We start from the raw sequence: 10,578 nt of genomic DNA on the forward strand, positions 1-10,578 counted from the left end.
CCGCAGGCCTAGTAGCGAGTCCTCCTTGTGTAATTATCTTTATCTTCAACGCCCGTAGATCCATTTTGCCTTTCTTACATGGGTGATGCGCACCATGTGGTTTTCTACTGGTCTTACTTACTCGTACTCTACGATTCTTCCCTCATTATCAGTCACCAAACTGAGACACTGGATGAGACTTAACATTCCAGTTCCAGCCTCTGTCGTCCTAGTGATAACCACCAAACCTGGATGACTATCGGGAATCTGCGAAGCAAGGTGTCCACTGACCGATCCAATCTGAGAAAGCTGAAGTTGTCAGACTCATTTCTGGAGACCAGGTGACACCACATATAACCTTGGCTGGATTGAGACAGAAATCCAAGTATCATCTGGCGACGAGCTCCTTCAATGTGTGAACTGGAACACGGGGCTGTGCCCACATTATCATAAGTTCAGCAACGAGGTCAATTAACTACAAGTCCACTGCGACGAAATCGGCTGAAGCTCGGTCGGTTGACAGCAGATGTTCTCTGAAGTGCACATCATCATCGACAGCATGACATCAGTTTTCAAAACCGACGCTTCACTGCCATACAACTGTGATTTACTTGAAAGCCTTATTGTAAAGAAGAGTAAAGGTGGACGAGGGCGGGAGTTGGTGCTAGCTCACCACAATCATTACGAGGTGCCCATGCCTCCAACCGTTTACTCAGGCGACCTGGATAGAAACTGACAACAAGAACGCCACTAACATCAGCTGGCGGCCATATCTTGTAGTGTCTCCAACCAGGCAGAGTGTGGATCACGCGGTCGCCATCCTGGAAGGCAAGTAGCACCGACAACACCCGAGCGTTTTGCGACATCCTTCATACGCCTCTGCCAAGTCAAGGGTTGGTAACCTCTATGTTTACGCCACTCTGAATTGGGCACGGAAAATAGTACCCTCTTCGGCAAACCAACGCAGTTTCCGGTGCTGGACACATTCTTCAAAGGGAGTACCCGTCGCACAACCGAAGACGCGCTGTCTAATTGTATTAATATGGATTCGCCGACACCAACCCGCATGAGCGAAGGTTCTGAGACGATTGTCGAACAGCTGAAAAACTCTCAGTTCCGCTGCTCGAACAGGCCAAGTCTCACAGCCACACAACAAAACAGACCTTGCTGTCCTTGATACAGACGTATCTTGAGATTCAGGGATAAACCATTCTGATGGCATAGGGGTCTCAAATTAGCAGACGCAACCTGAGCCTTGCAGATTCGCGCTTTCACCTCATCCGTCACACTACAATCAGAACTAATACAAATCCCAAGATACGTAAAACGCTCCACAACCTCCAGTACCTCTCCCTGTATATAAGTGGTGTGTTCCGTGACTGTACGTCCACAAGCATTACCTTACACTTTGTGGGTGCAAAGTGCATACCAAGAGACGGGATGACCTTGGTCAGTTTATCCAAAAACACTAGCGCCTTCTCCTCTTTGCACAGGAGAACGATGCCGCCTGCATATTCCAGATCGACAGGGTTTTCTTCACAGGTTATTTGAACACTCGTCTTATTATTCCATCCATCACGAAGCTGGAAAGGAAAGGTGTGCATCCCTGGCATAGACCGCATTGCGTAGGGAACCTTTTGGAGATCTTACTATATACCCTGACACGTCCGGAAGTCCGAAAATACAAGGAGCTCATTACGTTCACAAACTTCCGGGGCATTTTTTGGTGGACAGGCCGACCAACCGAGTCGAATGCGCCTCGGAAATCCAGGAACACTAGAATTATAGACCGCTCATATGTATGGCGTTATTTTAGCACTCGACGGAGTGTAAATATTTGGTCAACGCAACCCCTACCAGACCGGAATCCTTCTTTCTACCCTTAAGTCAGTGTCTCACAAGTCGCCGTAAAGCGACGAAGCAAAAGTGACGTCAACAGTCTCGTTAGTACGGCGATCAAGCTGACACCCCTGCGGTTACTACACTCATTACGAGCCCCCTTTTTTTGGATATGGGCACCATCACCTACTCCACCCAGTTGTCTGGGCCAGACTCCTTTCCCCAAATTCAAGTAAACAGATCAGACAAGCGCTGATTGAGGACTTCACCCTAGTCTTTGAACAATGCGGTTGGGAGGTCATCCGGACCAGAAGCTTGATGGCGCTTGAGAGAACATATTCAATCATAAGCCTCCAAAGCCGTAGGTAGTTCCACTTTCACCGTCCGGGGTTCCACGTCAACTGTGGACCCCAGATGAAAGACCACGGTAACTGCTGTTCGAAGCATTCGACCCACCGGTCGAGGCGTCCCTCTTTATTTAAGATGACCATTCCTTTCCGATCCTTGATGGTTTCGCTCACAGGTCGTTTCCGGGGACCGGTCGCATTGATCAACTGAAATAATCTTCGGGCATTACCGGCTTCCGGGGCCTCTTCCATTTCTTTGGCTTTCTGTGTCCACCATACTTCATGGTCGGCTCGCACGCTCCTTTTCACTGGACGTTTGATAATTCGTCGCACCAGGTCATGTTCGGGACTGGCTAGGATAGTTCTCCGAGATTTAAGCAGTGCCACCGTTCGATCTGATATCAAGTGCTTGCGCGCACCTGGTGGTGCCGTACCACAGGCGCAATTCCCATCTGTCTCTCTTTCAATTGCTAGGCGATTTGCCCGCGCACCATACGCGGCCCCGGAAAACATAGAGAGAAGCGAATCCGGACGAGCGCGTGTTCCTACGGAACAAGTCGCCACATGTTCCAGGCTCTAACCCGGAGGACCGTATCCGTCAGACGCCTAACCACCGACCAACCCGGTATGAGTCTGTGAGTGACGCGAACACTCCCCAGGAAAGCCCCATGGATCGCTCAGGTGCGGAAACCGTCACACAACGGTTTCCTCGTGAGGACCTCATCTTTCATCTTTCAGCTGTAGCACCCTTTCGGCGCCTAGCTGCCATGCCGCATGAAGGAAGCACGAGGGCTGGTATACTGTCAGGTTACCCAAGCCAAGACAGGGGAAGTCGAAAAGCAGAGGTCGTGTTCGAACCACGGACCATCCGGTCAGTAAATTCACGCTCTAACCACTTGGTCCATCTCGTGAGGACCTCGTTGGACATCAAAACCTTTCCTTGATAGGGTGATTGCCACAAGCGCTGATTGAGGACTTCACCCTAGTCTTTGAACAATGCGGTTGGGAGGTCATCCGGACCAGAAGCTTGATGGCGCTTGAGAGAACATATTCAATCATAAGCCTCCAAAGCCGTAGGTAGTTCCCCTTTCACCGTCCGGGGTTCCACGTCAACTGTGGACCCCAGATGAAAGACCACGGTAACTGCTGTTCGAAGCATTCGACCCACCGGTCGAGGCGTCCCTCTTTATTTAAGATGACCATTCCTTTCCGATCCTTGATGGTTTCGCTCACAGGTCGTTTCCGGGGACCGGTCGCATTGATCAACTGAAATAATCTTCGGGCATTACCGGCTTCCGGGGCCTCTTCCATTTCTTTGGCTTTCTGTGTCCACCATACTTCATGGTCGGCTCGCACGCTCCTTTTCACTGGACGTTTGATAATTCGTCGCACCAGGTCATGTTCGGGACTGGCTAGGATAGTTCTCCGAGATTTAAGCAGTGCCACCGTTCGATCTGATATCAAGTGCTTGCGCGCACCTGGTGGTGCCGTACCACAGGCGAAATTCCCATCTGTCACTCTTTCAATTGCTAGGCGATTTGCGCACGCACCATACGCGGCCCCGGAAAACATAGAGAAGCGAATCCGGACGAGCGCGTGATCGGAATCGAAACGACCGGCAGTCGGTTATTCATCCAGGGCGCCCACAGCTAAACAGGAGGACGATTAGGGTTCTCAACTAAAGCCTTTGGCTCAAAAGCCTGACCGCAAGGCTGCGGTGCATGGCGGGGAACGCAAATGCATTACCGTTCCTACGGAACAAGTCGCCACATGTTCCAGGCTCTAACCCGGAGGACCGTATCCGTCAGACGCCTAACCACCGACCAACGCGGTGTGAGTCTGTGAGTGACGCGAACACTCCCCAGGAAAGCCCCATGGATCGCTCAGGTGCGGAAACCGTCACACAACGGTTTCCTCGTGAGGACCTCATCTTTCAGCTGTAGCACCCTTTCGGCGCCTAGCTGCCATGCCGCATGAAGGAAGCACGAGGGCTGGTATACTGTCAGGTTACCCAAGCCAAGACAGGGGAAGTCGAAAAGCAGAGGTCGTGTTCGAACCACGGACCATCCGGTCAGTAAATTCACGCTCTAACCACTTGGTCCATCTCGTGAGGACCTCATTGGACATCAAAACCTTTCCTTGATAGGGTGATTGCCGCTTGAATAAAATAGACCATCTCACACTCGAATTATACCCCCTTAACCAAGGAGTTGATTTTATGTAGACTTCTCAACACTTTTAATGCAGAAATTCCCTTCTGTTGAGAGTATATCAGCCAGATGTCCGATATCCACGGAAATGCGTGGCCATGTCACGTATTGAGGAGCTGACTGCGTAAGCCACCGTCGGTTGATCAACGGCGATGTTGACCGGACAGTTTCAGAGAAATTAAGCCAGAAACCCGAATGGCCAGTGACGGAAACTTGTGCCGGCGACCAACAGCCGCCACGTGGAATATCACCCGCTGGAGTCCCATCTAAATTCCACCCAAAATGAAAAAAACAATGTGCTGAAATTAGCATAGCACAGTCGCCGACTGGATTTGCGAGGCCCCTGGAGAAGTAATCTCCCACAAACGTGTTTCATACTTAGTACTACCGGACAATCCTGTGCATGTTACCAGCTTGCCAATTACGGAACGCGATAAGCAGCAACACAGAACGCAGTTTGCTTCATTCTAGCTGCATTAGTTCCGAACCCAACCAACATCGAGTTCGAACGAATCGCGCTGTGCGACCATACGGCACTAAGACACTAAGGTCGACTGTAACCGTGGTTGTGAGCTACTGGGTGGGTGAGTGCAAATACTTCCTCGGGGCACGCTAAGCCGAAGGAAACTACAGAAAACAGGAGGGACAACGTCCCGCGCAGACACCCTAGCAACCCGACATCAAGACTGCCAGCATCTCCCCCGAGAAGTCATACGAGCGATCGACCGATTGGAAGCCGTCCCTTCAAAAGCGCAAGAGTGGAGCAGGACAGATAAGTTAGTTTGACCGGCAATGTGAACCCATCGGCACAGGTAGTGGCCACTCCCAGTAGGACATGCGTCGAGGACGACAGACTGTCAGGGAATAGGTATAAAGCTGCCTTAGAGCTACAGAACGAAGGGTCTCGACCACTTCGCGGCCAGTAGGATAAAAGCACCTTAATTGCTTCAGACAATCGACACACCGGTAAACGGGAAAAACGCCTCGCACACAGAATACGAACCCAGTCAGTTGGGTTTGACAAACAAAATTTTCCCGTTCTTTTAGATTAGTCTGTCCCATCTACTGATTTTCCGTAACTCCACCTATATTTGGGAAAAATGATCGCCAGAACATTACAGAATACGATGAGAAAAAGGGAACGTCATTCGAAACCAATGCTCCGGAACTACACATGTACATTAACGGGGTACAGGCCACCAACCGCGAACCTACTATGGTTGGTGGCATGGAACATCTCCAACTATATTTAATCCAGCTGGCTTGATGCGAAATGAACAAGCCTCCACACTTCGTATGTCCCAAAGCACCCGCTGCATCAGAGTGAAAAGAATCAGGACCACAAAGCATTTATTGGCATACTGGACCGAAGTACGTGAAAGCTACGCATTTCACAGATATGACCAGTAAATAAAAACCTAGTAAAAATAACATTCCACGAAAGGGGGAGCGGGGTAATATTGGATTTTACTTAGTCTTGCCTGGAAACATGGTCAGAGTTACGTCGGACTGCATACCTGTTGCCTTGGTTGCATTTTCTAGGCACTCCGAACGCAGCGCATGACCATGAACGGTTAACAGGCGAAACGGCTATCTCGGGGTATCAGTGAAGCTATTTAAGGAATCCTTTCGACAACACAGTTTGGTTTGAGTTCCAAAAAAGTAACCTGGAATAAACGCTTGTGGGCATTGCTGAACTGTGTGTGTGTGTGTGGAAAGGGTGCTAAGCACATACAAACGAACTCAGACAGTATATCGTGTGCATATATCTGCCTATTCCATTGCCCCCAAAACTAACCCGATAACTGGTTGATCAGGAGACCAACAGTAAGCATGCCATTCCCCGATGCTAATAACGTTTGGACCATGTGGTGTTGTTTATGATGCATATGACTCTTCTAGTCCAGTGTATACAAGAGCTACTGCACACCGCCTGCCAACATGCTGCAGGTCTCTGGCTAACCCTCTAGGCAAGTGCGTACATCTTTGGTGAGTATGCTAAATGCGATTCTAAGGGTCCTTCTTAAAAGGACGGAACAGGAGCACGCTGGAGCGCATTCAAGGACGCTTGCACATTCCGGTCTGCTTCCGAAGACCCATCTTCATGTGATCAACTGCCAGCGACTCCGTGAGCACCAGCGCGGACTGAAACAACGAGAGGCAAAAAAGTAATTTAGAGAAGCGGAAAGAATATTGAATTCAAGTTTGGCCAACTCAAAACGAGGAATTAAACGATACTAGCCTATTGTCTGAACTCGAATACTCAGCCCCTCAAAAACGAATCGGGCAGGAGAAGCTATATTCGATACAACCAAGATGTTAGTGTTGATAGAATCACAAAACTATTGACCCAATCTCCAGCAGGATACGAAAGCAGATCACAGGATTATAGCTGTCTCAAATACTAACAATTTGAAACACGTTTTCCTGAATAGAGCCATCGTGCTATCCACTCTCGTGCTGCTTGACAACACCCACAGATTTAGCGAGGTCATAGAACCTTAGCTCGATGTAGCCTCCCGACAAGGAACGCAAGCTAACGAGGCAAAGTTCAGGTGTTCGAGTGTCAGACGGAAAAAAATATCCATCTGAACACCCCCATCCGCCGACTGTGGTGTTTCAGAAATCAATACGCAATTATGTGATAATTGCCTTCACAACCACGGTGCAAGAGAATCGTGTGGGGGTGCAACCCAGCCCATATTCGGAGTCCCGTCTCCGAATTTTGTGAGCAGGATAAATTTTAACGACGGTTTTCAGATGTATGCGTCTTTATGGTCAATGAATGACTGAAGTAACATACTTCACCTAATTAATTTGAAACAGAATAACCACACCTAAACAAACCGAAACATAAAAGACAGCAGAAGTGGGTACTCCAAGACACCAAGAAACACGCATCCGACCAACTGAAGCAAACTTCTTTCCCATAATAAGCGTTCGGCTGTAACATCGTTTCGGTGCCTAGCTGCCATGCCACCCCAAAGGAAGCATGAGGGCTAGGATACCACCAGGTTGCGCATTTTTTTCCTGCATTGTAAGCTCACACCAAAGTGGCTAGCGTGACAGCTTAACTTCACAAGCGTCCGTTGTGCACGTCATGAAGACTCGACCTATAACCGCAATCCGAGCGTCATCATCACAAGTAATGTACACTGCGACGCTCAGTGCAGACAGTGACGTGCTACGATCTAATATTATTATTGTAATCTAAAGTACGGCCAATAACCGGGACGGAGGTAGGATAGCTAGTTGCATGAGGGTCCAGACTACCAACGTTATCGGCGGGAGACTCTGCAGAAGCTGTGGTACCAGTTTGGGAATAAGGCTGTGCACACCTGGTCACATGGCGGCTTTGAGTCTGGCTTCACATGAATCACAGCATGATACTGTCCACAAGAAAATGACGGTAAGGCTCCACTAGCAGACTTCTATTAGCACGAACTATGAAGCTGGTGAGATCCACCGCCAAACCTTCAAGGAACGATGTGGCTCCCAATGGAAGCACAAGCAAGCAGACTTCTGCCACAAACCGTTTCAACGGTCACGTGTCAGGATACCTCTGAAGGGGGTAATCAACAATGCTGTGCGGTTAGTGACCGAGAACAGTACTACGGTTTGGAGGCGATGATATATTCCTTTCTAGTGGTGTTCCACACCTGGACGCTAGTAAAATACGCAATGGCCAGACGCGTCCCCCGACAGGTGACCGCGAACCTGAGCAGACGCATATTAAGTCATTCCTCGTATCTGTCAACGCGGACGCTATTACATCGACAGTGTCAACTGGTGCTCAACCGCTTCACAATCATGAAGAGAGTTTTAAGATGTGGTCTTGTCGAAAGAATCCCTATACTCCCAAAGACGGTCAACAGCATACATCATAAACCTCGCAAAACCATCCTGTACCGCCTTGGAAAAGTCACTTATTCAGCATTCTTTACAAACTCCAATCAACTTAGTCCCAGTGTGTGTTAGCTGGTCGGTCCAGCAAGTTGTAGCGATGGAAAATGAGGTCCGTTGCCTTCTGCAGAAGGGAAGGCCGCGCTGACCCGAAAGGTTGCGACTTGACGATGACCACTTCCATTTCGCGTTACCGCCAACGATTTATCAACAAGTGACCTGACATCTGGAAACATTTAGGGTCAAACCAAAGGTTACGCAAGGGCTAACCCTGTGACACTCATTTAGGGCGCTAAGATGATGTGAACAAACGAGTGCCTTCCTTAGCTTGATTTAATCATGTCTTCAACTGTCAACCCCCGTTGCCGTTTACACGGCCAGAAGAAAAGCGAACCTACCAACAAAATTGAGACCTTTGTTCCAAAGGAGGAAAAGAGAGCAGGAAAGTCCAGAGTAGGATTTTACGATGAAGAGGCAGAGCACACATGAAATTATCACCTGTTATTCCATCTGGAGACGTTTCTAACGACATGCGGTTATCCGAACAATGTGGCCCAAGCGCAACACTCTCAAGACGTCATTCTTTGGCCGGATTCAGGGTTCATTACAGAGTGAAAAAAAAGAACCACAGCAAACGCATATTGAAATCTCGGTGCGATCATGTGTGACGGCATGGCCAGTATTTATTCGTTTTTCTACAGCCGGATGCTTCCAAGTACCGACAAAGCGGCTTGTCAGGTGTAAGTCACCCACTGCTACGGCATCACCTGCTTCGAATACGCACGGCAAATGGCATCAGCTTCGATGGCGATTACCACCAAGGAACCCTTCGTGGGGTCTACCTTCAACAGAGTGAAACACCCAGACATCTAGTTGGCAGTGAGTTCAAGATCGCCCGGTGCGGTCGATCAACTGAATGGAACACAACTTACACAAACGCGTGCAGACCACAGGCCAGTCGATACAACTTGGTGAATCACCGTTAACAGAACCTGTCATTAAGCGCACTTGTCACCGAAAAATTTCATGCAGAACACGGTCGATTCGAGATGTGTTCTTCGACTTTCCCAAACTGACCTCGAAGAAATCAACAAAATTGCACGAGAATGTAGTGTTGTAGCGGCCTAACTATTAAAGTATAACGGGCCTTGCAGGTCGTAAGTCATACCGAAACAGAAAGAACGCTATGCAATACGAACGACCAGCAACTTTCCGGTTTGTTTATTCGGGTGTTGGCGGGATAATTAGGAAGCACCCAAGTGATAATAATCCATGTGAACGGGGACACCATAAGCCTTCATCTCTAAGTGAAGAAAAACACCACCGCTTGTCCGTCATATTTTTCATTTCAGACTCTCATGCTCATGCATCCTAACACTCTGGACCTAGTCCTCTTTAAATGGTTTCAATAAATTATGGATTCCCAAGTTCATGTTAAATTTGCGGGACTACCCAACTGAACGTGACTACCTCCAGCAAAAAATGTTCCTGACGTAAACCAAAATGACGAGGGCATCCCAACTACATGTAGACGCGTGGCGCTGATACACTTTTAGGGGACTAATTTGGAAGGACACCAGAAGTGAAGAGGGGTTTATCGCATGCTCACTGGTAACATACGAATGGAGCACCCAGCAAGTGTCCCTCATAATAATTGGAATGCTGCTTTTGTCCTGAACCAAACGCATCTGTATCGAGACTTTTCATTAAACACCGTAAGTCTTGGCGGGGGGCTGTGGTCCAAGTACCCGAAAGGGACCTCCAGGAGTTAGTTCCTGCAACCCAAGCCCAGGAATCGTCAACCTGATTCTGCACTAATCAACGGAAGCACGAATTACGGGGCAACCGAAACCTCTGGCCGTCCTGGATAGGTCGAAATGGTTTACTTCGTGGAATGAGAAATCTATGCGACGTGATAACCTTGTTAACAATGTAAAACTACCGTTCCTACCCGGAAGCAGAAACCTGGGAATTTTCGAACAATTGCTTGACCTACCATCGACAGATGACAACCCAGAATGATTTGTTGCCCTTCCACACACCACAGCTACTCACTTTCACTCATCTGCGAGATATTGGGGTTCATTCGTTGACCGCGGATACAGACCTAACCCAACCTCTCAAGTGCTGACGATTAACCGCGTCCTCCATTGCAGCCGAAGACTGCTAATAGAGATTTAGTCCCAATGAGAAGCCATCGGAAACCAACCAAAAGTCATCATCATCAAGGACAGCAACATCAGTGTTGCTACTGGTGCTTCACTGCCTTACAACCATAAGGTTTGTACATTATATATACG

The 10,578-nt window shown here is 48.7% G+C and overlaps 2 protein-coding genes across 2 annotated transcripts in view; one reads left to right on the forward strand and one right to left on the reverse strand.

The window, feature by feature from the left end:
• Positions 1 to 735: 735 nt before the first annotated feature.
• T265_01280 (hypothetical protein) overlaps positions 736 to 10,578 on the reverse strand; it is a gene marked incomplete at both ends in the record, with an annotated part of 14,760 nt that continues 4,917 nt past the window's right edge. The window contains 2 exons of the mRNA XM_009165286.1: positions 736 to 1,078; positions 2,275 to 2,710. Coding sequence (XP_009163550.1) covers positions 736 to 1,078; positions 2,275 to 2,710 — 779 coding nt within the window. The remainder of the gene's footprint in view (positions 1,079 to 2,274; positions 2,711 to 10,578) is intronic.
• T265_01281 (hypothetical protein) lies at positions 7,722 to 9,264 on the forward strand (the record flags this gene model as incomplete). Its single annotated transcript, XM_009165287.1, has 2 exons — positions 7,722 to 7,784; positions 8,980 to 9,264. 2 exons carry the CDS (start codon positions 7,722 to 7,724, stop codon positions 9,262 to 9,264), a joined length of 348 nt encoding a protein of 115 aa, XP_009163551.1.

This window comes from Opisthorchis viverrini (genome assembly GCF_000715545.1).
Source record: "Opisthorchis viverrini unplaced genomic scaffold opera_v5_14, whole genome shotgun sequence".
Lineage (NCBI taxonomy): Eukaryota > Metazoa > Platyhelminthes > Trematoda > Opisthorchiida > Opisthorchiidae > Opisthorchis > Opisthorchis viverrini.